The 24,954-nt window shown below is 41.6% G+C and overlaps 1 protein-coding gene across 2 annotated transcripts in view; it reads left to right on the top strand.

Annotated features, from left to right (window-relative positions):
* LOC101931762 (rap1 GTPase-GDP dissociation stimulator 1-like) overlaps positions 1-24,954 on the top strand; it is a 55,625-nt gene that overhangs the window by 8,527 nt on the left and 22,144 nt on the right. For both annotated transcript variants that reach the window (XM_065551791.1, XM_005293952.5), the window contains exons 2-8: positions 9,792-9,896; positions 15,873-15,995; positions 16,166-16,291; positions 19,314-19,442; positions 20,915-21,040; positions 22,413-22,556; positions 24,677-24,808. In XM_065551791.1, coding sequence (XP_065407863.1) covers positions 9,792-9,896; positions 15,873-15,995; positions 16,166-16,291; positions 19,314-19,442; positions 20,915-21,040; positions 22,413-22,556; positions 24,677-24,808 — 885 coding nt within the window. The remainder of the gene's footprint in view (positions 1-9,791; positions 9,897-15,872; positions 15,996-16,165; positions 16,292-19,313; positions 19,443-20,914; positions 21,041-22,412; positions 22,557-24,676; positions 24,809-24,954) is intronic.

Below are 24,954 nucleotides of genomic sequence, written 5' to 3'. Positions count from 1 at the left end.
ATTGTGATGTGGAACTTCCTTTTACCAGACAGCTTAAGTCATAACCTGTATCTGTGCCATTGTGATCTGCTCTCAATGATAGGGCTGTGAGTGTGTGTATGTGTGTGTGGGGGGGGGAGTTCTGCCACATGACTCCCCTTCAGGATCAAACAAAGGAAGATGAGTCTGATCAGTCCTACACTGATTACACTCAAATAAAGCTCTAGTAAGTAGTAAACAATTTGGTGGTGCGGGGGGGAGGAGGGGGAGATGGATAGCAGCATCTAAAAAGGAGCATTTGGTTTTTCAAATATCTGTTTTAAAAGTTTTCTTCTGCAAGTCAATCTTTCTTGAATGTAGCTTTTAATATACCACATTTTATTCTCTTCCTTATAGTGGTTATTTTAATTCCATAACACAATGGATTTTAACCAGATGGAATATTTTCAAGGACTACAAGTGTCATTGTGCATACGGTGTTATTTGACTGATCTAGTCCCTAAAGGAATAACAAAGCACCTGGATTTTTAATTACCACTCTACCAGTCTACATGAATAGCCCAGGATAATGTTGATTCTATTACATGCTATTTTTAAAATCACCTCCTTTGCATTGATATGGTTTTCTGCCTTTTCACTTTCAAATATTAGATTTATTTTGGAATTTCTTAGTACAGCTAAGATATCATTGCCATGATTAGAGATGAAACAGATTGTCTTATGGGGTTGGGAATCTTTAAAAGGGAAAATCATAGGAGGTACCAGATCACTCACTCTGACCCCAATCTGCCTCAATATTTTTATCAGCATTTATAACCCTGCCTGTTAACTACATTTTAAGAAACCTAACCTAAAGACTGCACAACAGTCAGGGTTGCTCATGTGACATGTCTTAAAGCTGCATTCTGGAATCACTTAACTCAAATGAAATCCCCTTTTTTAAATATATATATAATATTCCTGTTACTTTCATGTGCATAGTCCTACAGAGAGAGACTGCTTCACTAAGTTCTTACGGCAAGTCAGAAGACATGGTTCTTCTTATCAACTTCCCTATTCCAGCAGTTCTTGCTGTGTTTGCACCACTAAGCAATGCTATAAATTCACAAGTTGCTTTGCTTTGACACTGGTTATGTCTATGTTGGTTATGTCTATGTTGCCCTTTGCATGTGGTTTCTGGGAAAGCTAAGTGCTCAGACAAAATCACAATAGGTCTTTTAACTATAAAACCTCTCCAATACAGATCAATGCCTACAGTGTGTTACTCAGGATAAATAAGGAACATTGAACAGAAAGAGAGATTGATCAAAGAAATCCTTTTGGGAATCTGGCCCTTTTTAATAGCACAATTACTATAAAATACCAAAGCATAAAATTCTCATAGCCCAAACGGCCAGTGAAAGCTCTTGAGTGTGTTTGTGTGTGGTAGAGGGCAGCATGCTGACAGAGAAGCAGAGCATTTGATCACAGTAGAGCCCTGATTAGGGAGCCTTTAAAGGCAGACAAGCAGCCAGCCAATGGCATAGGAGCCAGCAAACAGAGCTGGAAGCAGGGGAGTTTTAGTGGGAGTTTCTAAGGGGAGTTTGCAGGAGGGAGTGTGTGGTGTTTTGTGTGTGTCTTCTTTTTCTCTTTGATAGGCATTTAGGAGGGAAGGCTATGACTGCTACATAGACAGCAGTGGTAGCTGTGATGGGTTGGGTCACAGAAAGTCCCTGGGGACTGCCACCTGATGTGTTGAGACTACCTCTGAGCCCATTTTCCCTTCAGTACTCTATCTTGTTGAGCCAGATACACTAGCCTGCTGCAAACACAGACCCAGGTCCGAACCACGGCCCCCGAAAGCTGCAGACTTAACTGAAAACAGCTTAAGAAGTTCTCCTGTCTCCAGCACTCAGATACCCAATTCCCAGTGGGTTCCAAACCCCAAATAAATCCGTTTTACTCTGTATAAAGCTTTATACAGAGTAAACTCTAAATTGTTCGTCCTCTCTAACACTGATAGAGAGATATGCACAGGTGTTTGCTACCCCAGGTATTAATTACTTGCTCTGGGTTAATAAGCAAAAAGTGATTTTATTAAGTATAACACATAGGATTTAAGTGGTTCTGTCTGTTATTATTTGGAACAAAGTAAATTACCAAGCAAAATAAAACAAAAAAATGCAAGTCTAAACCTAATACAGTAGGAAACTAAATACAGGTAAATCTCACCTCAGAGCTGGAAAATGAACAAGGGGCACAGCAGGCAGTAACAGAAGGTGGGGGGGCAAGGAAGAAGAGAAGAGCAGCTAGTCCTACAAGAAGAGGAGGAAATCAATGGAGATAGAGGATGACTCACAGAAGATTGCAAATGAGAACAAAAGACAGGATGGCTTGCAGCCAAAAAGAACAGCCTTGGGAAGGCTGAGAATCGCACCAACACCAGGAAGAGGCAGGTTTACATGACTGGGGACTCCCTACTAAGGCCTGTCATCAGAGCAGATCCAGAGAAAGAAAGGAGTGCTGTTTGCCAGGAGCTAAGATACAGGATGTGGACCTGAGGCTGAAGAGGACCCTAATGGAAGCTGGAAAGAGTCCACTGATGTTCCTTCATGTGGGAACAAATGATACGGCTACATTCTCCTGTATTACATCAAGAGAGACTATGCGAAGCTGGGAAAAACACTTAAAGAAATAGAGGCTGAGGTGATCTTCAATGGGAATCTACCTGTCCCTAGAGGAGGAGAATGAAGATTAGACAAGATGATGATGATGATCAACAGATGGCTCAGGCAATGGTGCTATAAGGAGGGCTTTGTGATATTAGACCACTAGAAAGCATTCACAGCAGAGGTCTGTTCTCATGGGATGGACTCCACCTGAATACAGAGGGAAATAGACTTTTGGGATGGAGGTAGCACAACTGATTAAAAGAGCTTTAAACTAGGAATTTGCACAAGTTTCTTGCAACCATCTTCCCAATCTCCATGCCTGAGTCTCATGTTGAGGGGAAGGAAAATAAAATAAGAGATGATAGCAATGGAGAGAGGAACAGAAGGTAGGAGAATTGATGTCAAGAGGAAAGATAGCACTAGCACCAATGATACTAACAATCAGGCAAGCAACACTGGCAGTGGAATGACTGTACCAAATCTGGCAAGGAATCCAGGTGAAGCCAAGCACAAACAACTTAGATGTCTGTACACCAATGCAAGGAGACTAGAGTAACAAAATGGAGGAACTAGAACTACTGATGCAGAAAGTGAAACCAGATACTACTATAGGGATAGCAAACATGGTGGAACAGTAGTTATTACTGGAGCACAGGTATTGAAGGGAATGTATTGTTCAGGAAAGACAGAAATAAAGGTAAAGGTGGTGGAGTAGCATTGTATATTAATGATGAGGTAGACTAAAGAAATTAGAAGTGATGGATTGGATAAAATGGAATCTGTTTGCCAACCATTTGGGGGAAGAAAGGTTACAGAAGCTTTACTTGGATAGTGCTTGGGGTTGGCTACCGATCCCCCAAGATCCAATTTGGGTATGGATAGAGATCTCTTTAATATTTTATTGAATGAATAATATTGGGGATTGTGGGAGATTAATGTCCCAGCTATAAATTGGAAGACAAGTGCTACTAATAATGGTAGTCCAGATATTCTTGGATGTGATAGATGAAAGATTTCTTCAACAAATATCCACTAACCCATGATGCCATTTTAGATTTAGTATTGATAAGTAAAAGGACCTCAGACAAACTGACTGCAGAGAACAGCCTTGGTTAGGGTGATCATGAGCTAATTCAGTTTAAACTAAATGAAAAGATAAACAAAAAATAGATCTGCAATGAAGGTCCTTGATTTTTTTTTTAAAGCAAACTTTAAAAAAAATTGAGGGACTTAGTTAGGGAAGTGGACTGGACTGAAGAACTCAAGGATATGAATGTTCAGAAAGCTTGGAATTCCTTAGTTTCTGCAACTTTGAAATAATCTGAAGCCTGCATCCCAAGCAGGGGGGAGAGAATCACAGGGAAGGGTTGCAGACCAAACTGGATGAGCAAGCATCTCAAATAGGCTCTTAAGAGAAAGCAGAAATCTTCCATTCCTTGTAAGCTAGGAAGGATCAGCAAGGAAAGCCACCTCTTGGAGGTCAAAGTGTAGGGATAAAGTGATCTGCCAAAAGCCAGAGTTGGACCTTGCAAAGGAAATTAAAAACTGAAATTTAAAAGATTCTATAGTCCTATAAATACAAGGAAAGAAGGAATGGGACCCTAAGCACTGAGGAAAGGGTGGAGACTAAAGATAATCTAGGCATGGCCCAACACCTAAATGAATGCTTTGCATCAGTTTTTAATAAGGGTAATGAGGAGCTTAGGGCTAGTGGCAGGGTGTCCAATGGAAATGAGGATATGGAAGTACAAATTACCACATCTGAGGTGGAAGTCAAACTCAAACAGCTTAATGGGTCCAAATCAGGGGGCCTGGATAATCTCCATCCAAGAATATTAAATGAACTGGCACATGAAATTGCAAGCCCAATAGCAAGGATTTTTAATTCATCTGTAAAGTTATGGGTCAGACCCTAAATGGAAGAATTTCTAAAATAGTACCTATTTTTAAGAAAGGAAAAAAATGATCCAGGAAACTACAGGCCCGTTAGTTTGACCTCAGTTGTATTCAAAGTCTTGGAAGAAATGTTGAAAGCAAAAGTAGTTAAGGACCTAGAGGCAAATGGTAACTGAGATAAAATACAACATTGTACAAAAGGTGCCAGACCAACATGATCACTTTCGTTAATAAGATAACTGGTTTTGTTTGTTTGTTTGTTTGTTTTTTTAGATTGGAGCTACTGTATTTCCTATCTACCTGGATTTCAGTAAGGCATTTGATACATTTCCACATGGGAATTTATTAGTTAAATTGGAGAAGATGGGGAATAATACGAGAATTAAAAGTGCAGATAAGAAACTGGTTAAAAGGGAAACTAATTCATAGAAGTGTAGGACTGGAAGGGACATCCATAGCCATTTGTTTCAATGCTGAATCACCCTGACAGTTAAGAAGTTTTTCCTAATGTCCAACCTAAACCTCCCTTGCTGCAATTTAAGTCCAGTGCTTCTTGTCCTATCTCAGAAGTTAATGAGAATTTTTCACCCTCTTCCTTGAAACAACCTTTTATGTACTTGAAGACTTATGTCCCCCCTCAGTGTTCTCCAAACTAAACAAACCCATTTTTTTTTCAATCTTTCCTCATAGCTCTAGACCTTTAATAATTTTTGTTGCTCTCCTCTGGACTTTCTCCAATTTGCACACATCTTTCCTGAAATGTGGCATCCTGAATTGGACACAATTCTCCAGCTTAGGGCTTATTAGCCTGGAGTAGAGTGGAAGAATTACTTCTCGTGTCTTGCTTACAACACTCCTGCTAACACATCTGTAGCGAGGTGGTCACCCGCTCCTGCCTGGAAGATCTTAAAAGCTAGCCTGGGAGCCTTAGACTGAGCTGACTGGGGGAAGTGGCTGCAGCTGGGGCCACGCCCCAAACAGACTCAGCTGGCCCTATAAAGGCAGGGAAGCCAGGGGCAGACAGACAGCTCTCTCTGTGTAGAGAGAGAAGGGCCTGGCTGCAAGGGAGCTGAGCAGGGTACTGGGAGTGGAGCAGGGCGGGGGGAAGGCTAGAGGAGCTGGGGAGCTCCAGCCTGGAAAACCCCCCAGGTTGCGGGCCTAGCTGAGGGCCTAAGACCAGTACCAGGGCTGCAGAGGGGCAGCCCAGCTATTGAGAGAGGCAGCAGGTCCAGCCCAACCTTGCTTGTGATGAGTGGCATATACTGCAGTCTGCCCCAGGGAGTGGGGCTAGATGGTGACTGGCAGTAGCCTTATACTGAGCCAAGGTGGGGAAAAAAGGGTTGGGGGTTCCCTAGGGTTACCATATTTTGAGCCTCCAAAAGGAGGACAGTCCATGGGGTCCCGGCCCAGCCCCGCCCATGCTCCAACTCCGCCCCTTCCCCTGCTTCCCGCGAACATTTGATTTGCGGGAAGCCTGAAGCAGGTAAGGGGGGTGTGGGGGGAGGAGGCGCGGCCCAGTCTGGCCCCCCCCGGCATCTCCAGCCTGGGTTGGCTCGGGCCCTGGGGGGCCGGCCCCGGGCCCGGCCCCCAGCCGAGCACCCCTGGCCCACCCAGCACCGCCCGGCCCCCCCGGCCCAGCACCGCCCGGCCCCCCCGGCCCAGCACCGCCCGGCCCCGCATGTCCCAATTTTCCCGGACATGTCCGGCTTTTTGGGATTTCCCCCCAGACGGGGATTTGGAGCCCAAAAAGCCGGACATGTCCGGGAAAATCTGGACGTATGGTAACCCTAGGGTTCCCCTGGGAGGGGGAGACCCAAAACTGTGGGGGGTACTACCAGAGGGCAGCACCCAGAGAAAGGGGCACCGGGGTCCTGGGAGGGACACGGGGCCAGTGGCAAAAGCAGGACACCGGCCCGCAGAGGGCGCTCCACTGGACTGAGCTAATTCCCAGAGACAACCAGCAGGAGGCGCTGCAGTGGTGAGTCCCAACCCTGTCACAACATCCTAGAATGATGTGGTTTTTTTTGTTTTGTGTTTTGCAACAGTGTTACACTGTTGACTTGTATTTAGCTTGTGCTCCACTATAATCCTGATCCCTTTCCACAGTACTCCGTCCTAGGCAGTCATTCCCCATTTTCCCATTTTGTACAAAGGTGAATTTTCAGGCTGGAGGGAGTGGAGTTCCTTTGGTCTTGGGACCAATCTCTATCTTATTTAACATTTTTATTAATGACCTTAGCACAAAAAGTCAGTGTGCTAATAACATACGTGGATGACACAAAATTGGGAGTATTGCCAATACAGAGTAGGACAGGAATATCATACAGAAAGATCTGGAGGACCAAGAAAACTGGAGTAATTAAAAATGGGATGAAATTTAATAGTGCAAAGTGGTGTTAGTCCCTAAGTGCATAAGAATTTTTGCTATATGCTGGAGACATATCAACTGGAAGTGACAGAGGTGGAGAAAGACCTGGGTGTATTGGTTGATCACAGGATGACTATGAGCAGCCACTGTGATGCAGCTATGAAAAAGGTTAATTAAATCCTAAAATGCATCAGGTGAGATTTCCAGTAGAAATAGGGAAATGTTATTGACATTACACAAGGCACTGGTGAGTGTTTATCTGGCATACTGTGTGCTATTCTGAACCCCCATGTTAAGAAACATTAATTCAAACTGGAACAGGTGCAGAAAAGGGTTACTTGGATGATCAGAGGAATGGAAAACTGCCTTATGAGAAGAGACTCAAGGAGCTTGGCGTGTTAGCCTAACAAAATGAAGGTTGAGGGGAGATGATTGCTCTTTATAAATACATCAGCGGGATTAATACCAGGGAGGGAGAGGGGATATTTAAGTTAAATGCCAATGTTGACACAAGAACAAATGGCTATAAACTACCATCAACAGGTCCGAGGCTTGAAATTAGATGAAGGTTTCTAACCATCAAAGGAATGGCGTTCTGGAACAGCCTTCCAAGGGAAGCAGTGAGGGCAAAAAACCTAACTGGTTTCAAGACTGAATTTGATAAGTTTATGGCAAGGATAGTATGATTGCTTACAATGGCATGTGGTCCATCTGCAAAAATCTTCAGTGGCCAGAAATAGGACACTAGATAGGGAGGTCTCCGAGTTACTACAGAGAATTCTTTCCCAGGTATATGGCTGATGGGTCCTGCTGACATGTTCTGGGTTCAACTGATCACCATAGTTAAGGTTAGGAAGGAATTTCCCCCCAGGTCAGATTTGCAGAGGCCCTGGGTTTTTTTGCCTTCCTCTACAATATGGTGCCTGGCCACTTGCTGGTTTAAACTAGAGCAAGTCACGATTCTCTGTAACTTGAAGTCTTTAAACCATTATTTGAGGACTTCAGTAACTCAGCCAGAGGTTAGGGGTCTATTTCAGGAATGGGTGAGGTTCTGTGGCCTGCAAAGTGCAGGAAGTCACACTAGATTATCAGAATGGTTCCTTCTGGCCTTAAAGTCTAATTGCTTTTTTTCCATTTCAACCAAAAACAACTTTTGCCCCATAGGCAATAATAACCTTCAATATTGCTCCACTCCCTCTAACAACAACAAACCGCACAAGACACCTGTTATTTTGCTGGAGAAAAACAGCTCCTGCACTGCATGCACACCATCATTTAGAAAAACTCACCTCACTTAATAGACAGACCCAGGGAGAGAGAGAAAATAGCAAAAATGTCATGAGCATCACTACAATAACAAAAATGGGAATGATGAATTATCACTACTAGGAAAATGCAGAAAAATGTCTAGGCTGAATATTTGCAAGTGTTTTTGTGGAAAAACAAACTTCTTAGTGACTAGTTTGTGGAGTAAAAATTATTTTATTGCAGCTCTGCTAACAAAGGCTCTGCACACTTCAGTGTAATTTCTGTAGTCTGTATCCTATGAACCTGGGCCATAAATCATCAAGCAAGTACATTTTATGCTTAGTCTAGCACCCCACCAAATCACTGGGAGTGGCATACATTCTTTATGGGTTAGTGGAAATATATCAGGGTCACTACTCTCACTTAAAGAAGCTTGAATGATTTTCTTAAAAGCACAGATCCTTGTTTCAAAATCTTCACCTCCCCTTCACTGTTCATTCAAAACCAAAAATAACCCCCTCCCTCAAAAAAAGTCTAAAAATGTGTGCATCCTTTTTAATCTCTTCTAGGAATGGGCAACACCTGAGATACTTTTGTTATTGGCTCTGCCAACTTTCCTCAGATGCATGAACATTTTATTAAACTGAAACCATGAGTGAATTGTTCAGGGTCTAATTTTATTCTAGTACCAAAAGGTCATGTTTGAGGAGGAGGAAGAGGTGCTGGGGGGGGGGGGGGGGGGAATGGTTCTGATTTTTTTGCCCCTCTGTCTAGTCATTTCTCTTTCTGAAAACTTTTCAAAGTATTCTTATTTAAAAAAAAAATTAGTACAGTGGGGCAAATTTGTGTGTGTGTGATATTTATATATAATATGTTGCATATCTATGCAAGGCAGTATTTTCTTGTATACTTGACCTTGCAACTGCAAGTTGTGGCCCTAGTTGGCATGGGAATTCTGAACTCAAGTAGGATTAACTAGTGGGCTCATTTTGTATGTCCGTAATACCAGTTGGGATTCCCTCAGAGACCTTTTCCACTCAACTGATCCAGAACATGTTGCCAGCTTTCTGGGATCCAACAATTCAGTTCAGCTCCAGCTAGTCACTTAGGTTACTTGAATAGCCAAGTAACAGCTCTAGGCCCACACTTGGCAGGCCCAGACACTGGGGATTTAGGTATAGTTGATACCACAATTCCAAATCATATCACACACTACACCGTTTATGTACACTTTTTTCCTAGCTACTAACATCTATACTTCTTGAATCTAATTGGTTTGGACACTGTATTGGTCCTTACATGATCCATCATATATGTTCTCACCTTAGTGACACTTCAAGCTTATCAGTTCAGTGTGTTCTGGCTTATCTCAGCAAGCCCCAAAATACTATCTTCAAATCAAGCTATAGGCAAGCTTACTAATGCCCAGCAAGATCTATGCCTACACTACCGAGAGTGCCTTTCCACCTCAGACATTTCATAGCAATTCTGTTATCTGAGATCTGGTGCAAACGAAGATTTGGGCCACTCTTTTCGATGCAATATGTTGTGGGTGTTTTATTAAACATTCACACAAAAAAGAGTGCCTATACACTTCATGAAATGGAATCATGGAGATCTGGTAATATCTTTGTTTCCTCTTTAAACAGAGTCCCTAAATCAACACCTGGAGTGTCTCAAACTCTTTGGAGATGAAACTGAAGGTCAGATCCTTGAAAGTCTAGATGGGATTCTTCTGGCTCTTGCCGAAAACAGTTAAGTATGCCTCCGAACCATTTTTGATTGCCTAGCCACACCAGCAAACTTCCTGTGGCCTTTTCACATATCATGACTATATCTATTAGATAAGGAGATCCCACCACCCAAAACAACAGAGAACAGGGCATTTTAGGAGTGAAGTCTCTGCTGCAAACAGGCTAATGGATAAATTAATTTGTCCTACTGTACCAGGAGAGTGCTTTAAGGCAGCAATATAAAAAACAATATCAGGCTCCTAGCTAATGGACCCATAAATTCAGTTTTACTGGGTTAGAAAATAAAATCTAGAGCTGGTCAGAAACTTGAACTTCCATTCCATGGGAAATTCTGACATTTTGAGGGAAAAAAATAACTCCAAATTGGAAAGAACCAAAACTTTGAAATTAATTAAATTCTGAACATTTAAATTTTGGGGATATTGAAAAATATAGTTTTGGCAACATTGGTTCATTTTCACTTTAACATTGAACTTTTAAATATTTGTTTTCTCAAGGAAGAGGGATTGGAGAGGCAGCAGAGTAGGGTGAGGTGAGGTGTACAAGACTTCCAGATCTTCAGAAGTGCTCTGCAAGTGCGTGTATTTTGGCACTGATCTATCCTCCCTTACCTTGTCAGCATGCTGATGGCAGAAGTTGGCTGGGTTCCCTCAGAAGTAGCCATGGATAGGACCCAGAGGGAATTAAAGCATTTCTGAGCTCTATCTAGCTGTTTCTCATGCTATGAGTACTTAATTTCCTCCTCCCTGATTGTCGCACAGAAATTCAAGAGTCTGCATAGGACAGATGTTCCCACACCAGCATAACCCCGTAGAGCCCCAGCAGATGGGTTTCTAGGGGATTCCCAGGGAGTTGTGTGGGGAGATATTTGAGGGTTGCTGGTTAGATCTGTCAATGGCGGGGACGATCCAGCCTTGAGTATTTAGCTTCTCAGTGGAAATGTCCTATTAGTCCTCAAAGGGTACTTGAAACTAATGAATTGTAAGCCAGCTGCTTGAACTGAGGTTCTTTATTGGAAGATGGACAACTGTAGAACGCAACAGAGGGTCCTGTGGCACCTTTGAGACTAACAGAAGTACTGGGAGCATAAGCTTTCGTGGGTCAGAACCTCACTTCTTCAGATGCAGAACCTTAAGATTAAATGAGAGCTGGGGGGGGGGGGTGTTAAGCAGAGGAGAAATAATTGGGTTAGCCTTAAAACAAACAACTACATTCCCTTCTAAGCAGAGATTTACAAAAGGGAGTTATATCCGCTGATTCAGAACTATAGCCATTAGCTACAGTGTAGTTAAGATGATATGAAAAGACTTATTGAAGCTGCTGGCCTGTTCCCTATTCCATTTAAATAAATCATTTGAGCAATGTCTGATTTTAGCTACCTGTGATCCAGAAATACAGCAGCAATTCAACTGCATTCAACTTTACAAAGTTGGAAGTTCTGTTACTACTGTAACAAATTTCAGTCTACAGTTTGATCACATTGTACACTTCCACTCTGTTCCTCATTGTTCGTGGTGTGTGGTTGGTCGTTTCGGTCACAAGTTATTATTTTTTGCTCCCTGATTGGATTAGTGAATCATTTTAAACAGGAAAATAATGAACAAACTTCAGTGGCACAGCTATGGGCACCCACATGGCCCCACAATATGCCAACATTTTTATGGCTAACCTGGAACAACTCTTCCTCAGCTCTCGTCCACTCACACCCCTTCTCTACCTATGCTACATTGATGACATCTTCATCATCTGGACCCATGGAAAGGAGACTCTGGAAGAATTCCACCATGATTTCAACAGCTTCCACCCCACCATCAATGTCAGCCCGGACCAATCTACACGGGAGGTCCACTTCCTAGACACCATGATACAAATAAGTGACGGTCACGTTAACACCACCCAATACTGAAAACCCACCGCTATGCCTACCTTCATGCATCCAGCTTCCATCCCGGACACACCACACAATCCATCGTCTACAGCCAAGCGCTGATGTACAACTGCATTTGCTCCAACCCCTCAGATGGAGACCAACACCTACAAGATCTTCACCAAGCAGTCTCAAAACTAAGATACCCACACAGGAAATAAAGAAACAAATCAACAGAGCCAGATGTGTACCCAGAAGCCTCCTGCTGCAAGACAAGCCCAAGAAAGAAACCAACAGAACTCCAGTGACCATCACCTACAGTCCTCAGCTTAAACCTCTCCAACGCATCATCAGTGATCTACAACCCATCCTGGACAATGATCCTCGCTTTCACAGACCTTGGGAGGCAGGCCAGTCCTTGCCCACAGACAACCCACTAACCTTAAGCATATTCTCACCAGCAACCACACACCACACCCATAGTAACTCTAACTCGGGAACCAATCCATGCAACAAACCTCAATGCCAACTCTGTTCACATATCTACACCAGCGACACCATTACAGGACCTAACCAGATCAGCTACAACATCACTGGTTCATTCACCTGCATGTCCACCAATGTTACATATGCCATCATGTGCCAGCAATGCCCTGCTGCTACGTACATCGGCCAAACTGGACAGTCCCTACATAAAAGGATAAATGGATACAAGTCAGATATTCAGAATGGCAATATACAAAAACCTGTAGGAGAACACTTCAACCTCCCTGGACACACACAATAGCAGATTTAAAGGTAGCCATCCTACAGCAAAAAAACTTCAGGACCAGACTCCAAAGAGAAACTGCTGAGCTTTAGTTCATTTGCAAATTTGACACAATCAGCTCAGGATTAAACAAAGACTATGAATGGCTAGCCAACTACAAAAGCAGTTTCTCTTCCCTTGGTGTTCACACCTCAACTGCTAGAAGAGGGCCTCATCCTCCCTGACTGAACTAACCTCATTATCTCTAGACTGATTCTTGCCTGCATATTTATACCTGCCTCTGGAAATTTCTATTACATGCGTCTGACGAAGTGGGTATTCACCCATGAAAGCTTATGCTCCAATACGTCTGTTAGTCTATAAGGTATCACAGGACTCTTAGTCTGGATCTGTAAAAAGCAACAAACACAGCTACCCCTCTGAAACTTCTGCTAGGAATTTTCATATGAATAAACATCTGTGCTAAAATTCCTGAAATAGTTTGGATTTGTGACCATCTTCAGGAATAAACCATGATGAATATTACAGTAGAATTTCAGCGTTATATACATCAGAGTTACAAACGGATCAGTCAACCACAAACCTCATTTGGAACTGGAAGAACACAATCAGGCAGCAGCAGGACCCCCCCCTCCACCCCCCGCCAAAAAAAAAAAAATCACACATACAGTACTGTAGTAAATGTAAATTACTAACAAAATAAAGGGAAAGCAGCTTTTTTTTCTTTTCTGCATAGCAAAGTTTCAAAGCTTTATTAAGTCAATGTTCAGTTGTAAAGAACCATAATGTTTTGTTCAGAGTTATGAACATTTCAGGGTTATGAACAATCACCATTCCCCAGGTACTTTATTTAAAAACCACACATCCTTTCATCTCACCATCTGCTCATCCCCACTTTTCAGACTCCCAAAGAAAAGATGAGGAAACCGAAAAGATGAAAACAGTAGGCTGTTGCAGACTAGAAGAGGAATGTTATAAAAGCCAACCTAATTTGAAGCCACCTTTCTACTGGACATCTGGGAAACACTGTTCTTTCTTTATCATCAAGGGGTCAGCTCACACTCGTTCACCCTGGGTTTAAATATTAAAGCTGCAGACAGAGACAGTCATCTATACTATACAAGCTAGATCTCACTTTCCATTCTCTGAAGCATTGTCAACCTATTAGTGTTAATTCCAGAGGCTGCTGTGTAGAAAAGTCTGGCAGTCCCAACCTATCCCCAGAGCCCTTTGCTTCTCCCAAGTATGTTGCATGAAAAATAAAATAAAACCACGCACCTTTGAAGATTCAGTAAATAGGCCTGTCTAAGGGCTAATTTCTTATTATTTGCTGCTTCACTTATGTTTTGCTGAGGTGGTGGTGGGTTGGTTTTACCTGTCAGCATTCGCTTGGCACTAGTTGCTTCTCCTTCAGAGCTTGGGGATTTATTCAGTTGCCATGGCAATGTGGCCTGCATTTGAAGGTTAGACAGTGTGCTTTTGTACAACACACGTGCATTTGACAGCTCTTGAAAGAAACCCACTAATCATATTTTCAGAACTTTATTCTACCTCCTCATTTAATTTATTTCAGACATCGACCCTTGAGGAACCTCAAGAATAAATGTTCAAGTGAATTTCAACTATTCTTGTGCTCTCTCCCCCTCCCCCACCTGCAGAGAGGATGTCATAAGAGCTCTTATGCCTACTCAATGGGATGCAAGGATCCCTCTGTTCTGGAGTGGATCTTGCCCAGTACTGCCAGCCGTCTTCATTACTTGTCCACAAGTAAAAGGTTGCAGGACTGGACTCATCACTGTTAGAAATGCACAAGAGATTCTCTAGGTCATTTTCCTGCATAACAAAGACTTGCATAATTTGGCACAGATGGTATTTTCTGCACACAGGGGCACAGGCCTGGAAAAACAGAAGATGTTGTATTTAAGGATTCAGGTATATTAGAACAGTAGCACCCAACTGTCAGCACAGGCATTTGCTTTGGCACCAAATTCCTCAATCAAAAATACTATTATGCAAATGCTGATTGGAGCTCAATATTTAAAGTTGTGCTGAGTTTTGTACACAAGCCTCTTGTAATCTTATTCTTAATCTAAGAAGAAAATCGTGTTAGCTGTTTGCAGCAATATTTAGCTTATGTTATTTGCAACTTTTTGCAAACATGTTAGTTTTACTTATTATAGTGTATGCTGTTACTTAGAGTTTCATTAGAAGAAATTGTGCTTTTAGAAAAGTGTCCAAAAAAACCTCAGATTACATGTTTCCTTTCTTCAGTATCCAGAAACATGTGATCATTTTAGATTTTTAGAGCAACAATAGAAAGTCTTTTGAAAGTAAGAGGTGAATCACAAACACCATGCTAGACCATGATAGTGAGATGCCTATCATCAGAGCTAATAACAGCTGTTATATTGTTGTAGTTCAAGCAAAGTAATAAAATGTTTAGAAATGCCTAGCACGATTTCAGTCTTTAAATGTCACTTGTGTATGATAATGGCCTATTTGCCAGAGTTGGGGCTTGTTTGTTTATTTAAAAATAAAATAAAAGTTTGGTGGTCAATTCATTTTAGCAGATAAAAATCTTTTATTTTTTAAAGTTTCTTTATTACTATCTACATACAACATGGAATTATTCCAGGATAGCGTACGAAGGAAGTTGTCTTTTCATGATGGAAGGTATGCATGACTGACTATAGCATAAGGCAACCCATTACACTAGGGAAAATATTTTTATGACCAGGCTGAGTCCCACTTTTTCTATTGAAGTTTTAGCCTCCTTCAGCCAGTGTCAAAGCATAAAAAGACTTATATCAGCCAGTGCTCAAAGAGTAGCATTTCTTACAGCCCTTTGTCAAAAGACCAGCCTTCCCTCTCCCACCACTCTCCCCAGCTGACATGAGTCTGTGTTTGTTTATATATCCATCCTCCAGAAGACCCCGTGTCCTGATGACAATTAGACATGAGTCAGCAGGAATTCCTGTTGTGGGGTAGGTGTATAATGTCAGTCCTAATTGCTAGGAGCAGCTAGCTATACAGCTGCTGGATGACAGGCCAGACACCATCCACCGTTCATTTCTCACAGTCAGAGAAGAGGGAAATGTTTCCCTCTTAGGTCTGACACATAGGGTCCCATTCAGCAAGGTTCTTAAGCACTTACCTGACTTTGAACAAATGAGTAGTCCTAGTGACAGCATATGCTTAAAGTTAGGCAGGCACCTAAGTACCTTGCTGAATCAGGACCTTGATTCCAACACTGCCTAGACCTCTACAGAAACCATGAAGGCAAATACAGTAAATAAATCAAATTAATTGCTGCTACTGTTAACTTTCTTTATCATTGCAGAGCAAAGATCCTCCAGCCTACTCACAGACACTGGGATTTTCCCAACTTTAGCTCAAATTCTCAAAGGCAATCCAAACTGTGCAGTAAAGGCAGCCCAGGTGATTGCAGAGATAGCAAAGAATGGTACGTAAAGTGGGTAAAGTGTTCCTATGAATAATGTTAAACCCATTATCCTGTATACCTTCAATCTACTTATCTGTTTTATGGATGCTAATTATTGGCCTTGCAGTTGATGTATTGGTTTTATTTCAACAAGGCAAGTTCCTAGCAGCTTCTCTCCTCTGTCTGTGCAGAGGAAATGAAGAAGCCATGTATCGATGCAGGTTTGGTTCTAGCTTTGGTACCTCTGCTGGAAAGCACGGACCAAGAGACATTGCTTCATGCTGGGAGGGCCATTGGCCGCATCTGCTATGAAAACAGTAAGTACTCAATTTGCTGAAGGAGTGCTGTACATTCTGGCTATAGTAGCAAAGTTGTGGGGTTTTTTTTAACATGGGCTTTTTACTTAGACTGAGGCTAACATGCTTTATATGTAGTGCTATGCGCCAGTGGTGCTAGTTCAGTTTCCAATTGCTTCTATAATAGACACATACTAGCAAACACAGCATGGTTTTGACAACAAGGGGACTATAATTAAGGGGTTAGATTCACTTTTGGATAACTTTTTTTTACTCATTGTAATTACAGTAAGTTAATACCAACCCCCCAGCCAAATCATTTAAGTAGCTTTCACTTAGGAACAGCATGTTTTATTAAACTGCCTCTTACTAAGTTGCAATTATTATTTGTATTACAATAGTGCCTAGAGACCCCAAGTGAGATCAGGGCCCCATTGTGCTAAGCATTGTACATGCATACAATAAGAGACACTTCCTGCCCCAAAAAGGTTAGTCTAAATAGACAAGACAAAGGGAGGAAGGGAAACAAAGATGAACTGACTTGATCAAGATCACACAGGAAGTCAGTAGCAGAGAACTCGGGTCTTCTGATTCCGCATCCATTGCTTTACCTACTGAACTGCACTGCCTCTCATGGTAAAACGGGTTTATAAAAACAATGCTGTTCCACTGTTAGGAAAATTTGCCATAGGGAACAATCTGGGCATATATTGTGGCATCTTTGATTTATTTTGATGAAACCCAAAACAGAATGCAACATGTTGGGAATTAAAATATTGTAGATAAGGCAGGTTGGATGCTTCAGAAGTGGAATACTTACAATTATCTGAGTCTGTCAGAAATCCCATAAATAAGTGGGAAAATAACAGTGTATATTTAGAGCCAGATTCTCACCTCTTGTAAACTGATGCAGCTCCATTGACTTCAGTGGAGCTATGCTGACATACACTAGCCGAGGATCTGGCTTCTCAGACATAAAAACACCATACAGAGAGGTGCTAAGCTGAAGTGCTGTTATATGTCCTAAGACTCTTTGGCACTGGAACAGCACAGATTACATCTCCATCTGAAAGAACAGCCGTTTAAACAATATGAAAGCATAATGCTGTCTTCCTTCTAGAGAACATACTGTAATGGTACATGTTTAGAACCTTTATCTTTCATAAAGGCATCTTCTCAGAAACAACCACAATTATTCTAGAATGCAAAGAGCTAAGTTTTGGCAGTGTCACAAACTTCATGTAAGATACAGGGTTGCACTGCCCCAGGAGCACACCTGGAACTAGACTGTGAACCAGTCACAATCTGGTTGCTAGTTCTCATCCTGCTCCAGTGGGTAAAGTAACCTGAACCACCTCTAAGCCTGACACTCTAGTTCATTTGTACTGACTGATACACTGAGGGACCTACCTAAGATTCTGCCTGTTCCCGCTCCCATACACCTGCATGAGGGCCAGGCATACATTTTTAACAGTGCAGGTAGTTAACCATTGGAACAATTTACCAAGGTATGACGGGATGTGACTCACCATATCCCTCCTTGCCATTTTGGAGATTAGCTCTTTAGGTCGGTACACCCTCTCCCGATGGTGCCTTGCCCGCTGTCACTTCTGCTCTCTGACCCATGTCACTCCAGGGACTATGGCATCCTCTTCATGACACAGCCCTCTGGCCATGTCACCATCTGTGCTCCCCCCTTCTGCAGATTAGTACTGCAGTCCAACTGTCCAGCCAATTCCAGTGGCAAGGATCCAGGCCCGCCAACTACTCCTGGTCCCAGCCCAAGGACCCTGTCAATGATAGCCATATTGTGTGTCTCCTTAATTCCCCTATGACTGCTATGCTTCCCTCAGCCTCTTCACTTGGTATCCCAGCACCTCACCTTAGGGCCTTCAGACACTGCTCTCTATCCAAAGTACTGGCATGCCTTCCTCTTGCTAGGAACACAAACTTCCCTCCTTGAGCTCTATGCAGCTACTGATCCTGCACAACCCTGCAGCTCTTCTTATATTGGCTACTCCTCACAGCCTCTCTCCTATTGGCTGCTTCCCTGTGCAGCCTCCAAGGCCTCTATTAACCCCCCTACATGCCCATGTGGGGCAGATACTCCATCACACAAGGGTTGTAGTGGATTCTACAGCACTGACCATTTTAAATTGAAGAGTGGATGTTTTCCTACAAGATATGCTCTAGGAATTATTTTGAGGAATTTCTACAGCCTGTGTTATAAAGAAATTCAGACAAGATGATGGTCACAATGCCTTCTGGCCTTGAAATCTATGAATCTGTAATGGTCCTGAGAAGTTTGTTCTGAATCTTGTGCTGCTGCAGCTTTACCTGCCTGCTCCACAATTGAGGGCTATAGACACTATCCACAATGAGGTAAGCCGTCAATTAAATGATGACATCCTTAAAGCACTGCAAAACCTCCTCTTAGTCTTCATTTTAGTCATCTCCTATGTTACGCTGTTATATCATCTCTCATTGACATGTTCACTCCCGCTAACACCTCTTTTATAATGGCCTAACTGCTCAGCTCCCAAAAAGCAGTTTTATCATGAGGGTAGAGTTTAAGGATGCAGTTCTGGTCTTGTAATTTCACAGCAGAATTCTTCATTTTCCATCCACATGCAGAACTTCTATTGGATATATATTAACCTGAATTGGCAAGGTAAAACTCTTGTTAGTTTGGAAGGATAATGGAGTCAAGATCATGTGATATAAGGCCAGAATGGATGGACTAGTGTAATCAAAGTTTGATCTCCCTGAATTAATTCCTGTTTAACTAGAGCATTTTTTTTTTTAAATCTTATCTTAAATTTAATATTTCCAGTGATAGATTATCTACCACAACCCAAATTGTTCCTATGGTTAATTACCCTCGGTTAAAATTTGCACCTTATTTCTAGTCTGTATCTTGTAGCAACATTTTGTTTTAATTCTTACTTTAGTGATACCTCCTCCATGCCCTAGTTAATATAATGATGGATTAATCCAAGATGAAATTCCTGTTGCCTTTCATTTCTATGCTTTTGATTTCCAGGTGACCTTCAGGAGCAGCTGGTGAAGGCAGGAGTGATCACATCACTGGTCAGGATATTAACTGATTACCCAGACAGTGAGCCACTTGTCCGTGTCAATCTGTTGGCCTTATGCAACCTTGCAAACCTAGGTGGGCATTAAAACACTCCCAAATTTGCAACTGTATTGGTTTCCTTTCTCATGCTACCACTGGCTTGTTCTTAGTCAGTGTTTCCACAAGTAGGGTTGGCCATAGTAGGCAAATGTTTTGACTTAGTATCAGACAAAGTCACTGCACTTCCCTGTATAGAGATTAGAAACCTGCGGTTGGGATAAATGCAAGACTGTCTTTATTTCTTGTTACACAGAGGTTTACCTCCTTGCTATGTGCCCCCTTATGGCCAATCTAAATAGACTCTCTAACCGTTCATAACTAAACACCAGAACCTGTAGCAGTTGCTGACCAGCCACACACAAATAATTAAGATTAATACATGTCCTAGCCTCTTCCCAGAGAAAATTAATGTGTCATGTCCTTAGCTGGTGTAAACTGACGTAGCTATACTGACTTCAATCACAGTGTATATGATAGTACTTCCTTCTTATTTAAAATGTGTTGCAACTTAATGAAATTAAGTATCTTTGTTCGTGTATCTCATACAGGACAAGGGACACTAGGAATTTTTGATGCACCTTCTCTCTCTACCATTCATCATTTTATAGGTCTTAATAAAATGGCTTGATTCTTTTCTCATTTACACTGGTTTAAAAATGGTGTAGCTCCATTAACTTGAAACAGAGTTGCTCCTGATTTATACAAGGTTAGTGAGAGAAGAATCAGGTGTGAAGTCTTTCTTTTCTCTTACTATGGAAATCCTGTGATGGTGGTGAGAACCTCAAATTTGGTTTGGGGGGAAGAAAAGTCTCTAGCCCTCATGGTTGCGGATACAAATCTTAAAACAAAACCCCTAAAGGCTCACAAAACAGAAGACAAAAAATTCTCATGACTTTTAAGCCAATCTCATGATTTTTGGGGAAGGGTTGACTCTTTGTTTCTGAACTCTTAATGTTGGCAATACTGCATTCTGGACATATTCTATTTCAGCCAAGTCCTTTATACATATTTTCTGAAATTGTTAAATGTTCTATATCTCTTGGCATTATGGTACATATATATGTCAAAAGCTTTTGAAAAACTTTCCACAAAAGCTCTATAAGTGCCCATCCTGAACAGGTTGATTAGATTCTTGCTGGGATACTTTCTTTTGCATAGAAAATGTTCTGGAAAAGTGGTACATGCTGTCATACCACAAGATGAATTCATCACTGTTTATAAAGCTATTGAATGCAATGGAGTTAGGATAGCAATTGCTTGACCATTATTAAAAAGGCATAGCCACAGGAATTACACAACTGGATTAGACAGCAGAAGAAAAATTAGGCAGATTGTTTCATACATGTAACATCTAATCATTTGAGGGGATTTAAGGGAAAAAACAAATTAGCAAGGCAACTAGATTCAAAGTAGCATCCACTCATCTCTCTAGGGACAGAGGTTTTTTTTAAACAGTATTACTTTTAGGTGTGAAAACATACAAAATCATGCCATTATTATCCACACAGAGATAGCTAAGGAGGCTCTAAGCAAGACAAAGGTTGCTGAACATCTAGTGAAGCAGCTGAGAAGGGCAGAGAACCATCAGAGGATAGAAACCATCATTGAGGTTCTACAGATGCTAGCAGAGAATGGTAAGGGTTCTCTTATCTTGTCGACTAGGCTCCTTAGTATACAGGATACTAGCATAGTGGCTACAATGAACACTCTGGGGTTTTCAGTGGCATTCCATTACTGGAGGCAGGGACATAAGCCCCTCCTCACAGAAATGATGGGTGAAATCCTGGCCAGATTGATGTCAATGGAAAAATTCCATTGACTTCAGTGGGGCTAGGATTTCACACATCATTTTAAAATGTGGATCTTTGGGACAGTGGAGGAGGAAATGAGCCTGAATAAAATATATGGTAAGGGAGTGGTGTAAAATGAACCATTTGATAACTTTGTGTATGATACACACAGCCTCCATACTGTATGGGAATGCAGAAGATTACTGGGACCTCAGAACAATGACTGGGAGCTGATCCTAAAGATACTTTAAAAATTGTAATGGGTATAAATGGAGATAAAAGCAGCCCATTTATTAAAACAATCATAATCGGCAGTGGTTGACTAATGAGGCCAGTCTACTTCAGTGAATCAAATGATAGTTAATGCTAAATCAATAATTTCATGAAAATGGTATTTCCATGAAATATTTCTAATTCCAAATGTTTACCTTTGTGTATTTATTTATAATTAAAGAAATATACAGCCGGGTTTCACAGGAACAGTCCCCTGTCTTCATATGATGTCCAAGGAACTTCTTTGAGGTGCCTGAAATGGCCCAGTTTTTCATTTCCTCCATCAAAATATTTGTGGGGTTTTATTTATGTTTGTTCAAGACATTACTATATGACATAATTTGTTCAGGGTTTATCAGCACCAGGAAGTCTAGTGGAATGAGTGGCCAAACAGCATTCCCCACACTGGAGTGAAAAGAGTAATAGCTAGAGAAGTTATCAAAGCTGTTCGTTTTGTTCAAACTCAATATTAACACCACTGGGAAAAAATCCCCCACTCTGAGAAATATGGCCATGGTGCTGCCAAGTTGCAAGCTGGCAACACCAACACACACCTATTAAAGTATACTTTTGTCTTTCACATTAGTATTTTGCAATTCTTAAAAGATATCACTCTAGTTATAAAGTATGTGACAAAGAACATCTGAAATGTAATTTTTAAAAGCACAAAACATTGTAAATTGCAATAGAAATTCCACAGTTGCCTCATCCTCTCCCCCTCCCCTTGCTCAAAAAAATTACAATGATCTATCTAAAAGGTGTATTTATTCTGAGTGTGGTGTTTTCCAGTGGCATCCCTGTTTATGAACAAGAGTCCCACAAGTTACTGCACCTGGAAACATCCTGACTTAAATTTACTGGGGATTTAGCCTCCTTGCATTCACTTTTTATGCAGTGACCCAAAGAGAAGCCATTAATATGCATGTTCTCCTGACCTCTGCAGATGCTTTGAAAGTGCAAATGGTAGAGGCGGGTGTGCATGAGGCACTGTCAGAGATCCTGCTGAGGCTCCAGGGCAGTTCACAGGCTGAAGATCTGTGCAGTGTGAAGGCTGCGTCAAATCTCATTGTGTCTCTGCTTCTTGGAGGTAAGATGCATGGAGAAGTAGTAGAAAGTCCCATTAGCAGCAGGGATTGCCATCTGCTCCTGTGCTTTCATTTCCTTTCTGCAGGCACAGCTGCAGCCTGTTGTTTCAAGATTCCTTGGGGGAATTCTTCTCAACAGCCATTCTATTTTTTTTCCCACTTACACTATGATTGTAATGCTCATGTTGCCATATTTTCCTCCAAGCATATACACATTTTGCCTCAGGCATTTAATACCACTATGCCTGCTCCTAGGCGGAGGCTAGAAATGCAATAGAATAGGGTACTGCCTTCTTAATTGTGGCTTTGTGTGTCAGTCCAGTCCATCTAGTGCTGGGTTTCTCCAACTTTGTGATAACCTGGCTCCTCTGGGTAGCCAGAAATACAGTCCTCCCCAAAAGTAAGAAAAGCTCAGATATAGGACCAAACTATACTTCTTGAGTTAACCTCCAATGTTAAAGGGCCAGATCTTTAGCTGCTGTAAACTAGTGTAGCTCCACAATCTGGCCAATAATGTGAAGTGAGGGACTAAAAATACTACTGTTGTAGCACAGACAGTGCCTACATCAGTCTCCACAGACTAAGCTCTGCTGCTGACTAATGCAGTCATAGGTCTATATGAAGACCCTGTATCTGCCCCCTTTCTCATGGAGACATTTCACAGTATGATGGGTCCTTTCAAGTAAACTGACTTCTGACATGGCAATCTGATAGACTGGTGTTCTCAATTTTCCCCTCAATACACCTTAACTCACTCAGTACATTTAAATACCCATTATGTATTCTTCATTTATTATTCAAAAATGGAGCAAGTATTTCAGCCATCTGAATTCATGAAGGAAGGAAACATAAGAATTTAAAATTGCTTTGTATTACGTTTCTATGTAATGAAAATGGAGAACACTGACCTTCTAGAATATACATTTTGCTGCCCCAGACCTCTCATTTCCTCAGTCACACTGCTGCACTGTGAGAAGGGACAGAGTCCAGCAGCCACTTTTGAAAACAGAGAGCATAAAATGTCATAGAAGACATCTGAGATGCTGCTTTAGATCTGTGAGACACATAGAATCCATTCTCAACCATAAGGTATAGCAGAAAAATGTTAGCAGCTATCTCTGCTGATCCTAATTGTAATTTGGTTCAGATGGCCTTGTATGGTTGACAGCTTTGCAGCATTTGGGGCTACGTGAATTAAAGAATAACTGCACAGAATCATGCATTTACATTGCATCCTTGGCCAAAATCTCAAGGTAACTTACAATTTAATTAAACTTTTCTTAAAAGTTATGAAGCTGTGGCAAACATTTCTCTGAGTTAAACACTACAGTATATTTGGATTTCTCAGTATAAAGAACTAGTTCCAGATTACTAATCACAGATCTATGGCTTTCATTCTTAAAATTGCATTTAGCCTATGCAGATCTCAACGAGTAACATAGTGACACGGAACACTTGGAAACACAGTAGACACATACTATTCCCTCAATCCCCACTTGTAAATCCTATGAGATTTCCATGCATGGATTACACGTGTGTGTACACACACACACACACACACACACACACACACACACACACCTTTACATGATCTAGCCTTTATCTGAACTGTGATAACATTGCCACTTAAGATTCCATCCTGCAAGGTACTGATTTCATGAGAAGATGAAGGCACTTAGCACTCTGCAGGATAGATTTATACAGGCAGCAGTTCAACACAGAGTGAACGAACGGCTCTGTTCCTCCAAATCTTCATATACAATTGCTATTGTATTATGCCTCTGCTTGGGAGAAACCCACTAGTGGACTACCACAAGACTGAATAACTTCACACCTTCTGAAGAGGATGTTCCTTTCATGCAAGACTGGAGCATATAGCTAAAAATAGTGTGGGGAATCTTGCATAAGGCTACTAGCCATATATTGAGTGTGTGGATTAGTGTAAGACGTCTGGAACGATCAATTTTATAACCTTCACTTCACCTTCCTGCCAACTCTGGTGTTCTGTTAGAGGAAACAATCGTCTATAAACTTCTGAAACCTTGAGCAGTACTATTCTATAATAGATGCAAAGTAGAACTTAGATGTACTTTTAGGCTTCTCTTCATTTATTGTGTCATAGATGAATCCATGCAGAAGATGTTTGCTAATGGATGTGGCATTATCTACCAGAAGGTTGGTACCTGGCTTGCATCCAATCACCCCCAGCTGCAGCTGACAGGAGCACTGGCTGTTGCTAACTTTGCCAGGAATGGTAAGATTGCTTATTCATTACCCATCAAAGTGACCAAGATAGGTGGTATTGTTTGTTTCTTATTAGGGCTGGCCTACACTAGGAGGGGGGATCGATCCAAGATACGCAACTTCAGCTACGTGAATAGCGTAGCTGAAGTAGAAGTA

The sequence above is a fragment of the Chrysemys picta genome, chromosome 7 (genome assembly GCF_011386835.1).
Source record: "Chrysemys picta bellii isolate R12L10 chromosome 7, ASM1138683v2, whole genome shotgun sequence".
Lineage (NCBI taxonomy): Eukaryota > Metazoa > Chordata > Testudines > Emydidae > Chrysemys > Chrysemys picta.
Note: the sequence above shows the minus strand (reverse complement) of the source record. Positions and strands in the feature narration are given on the sequence as shown.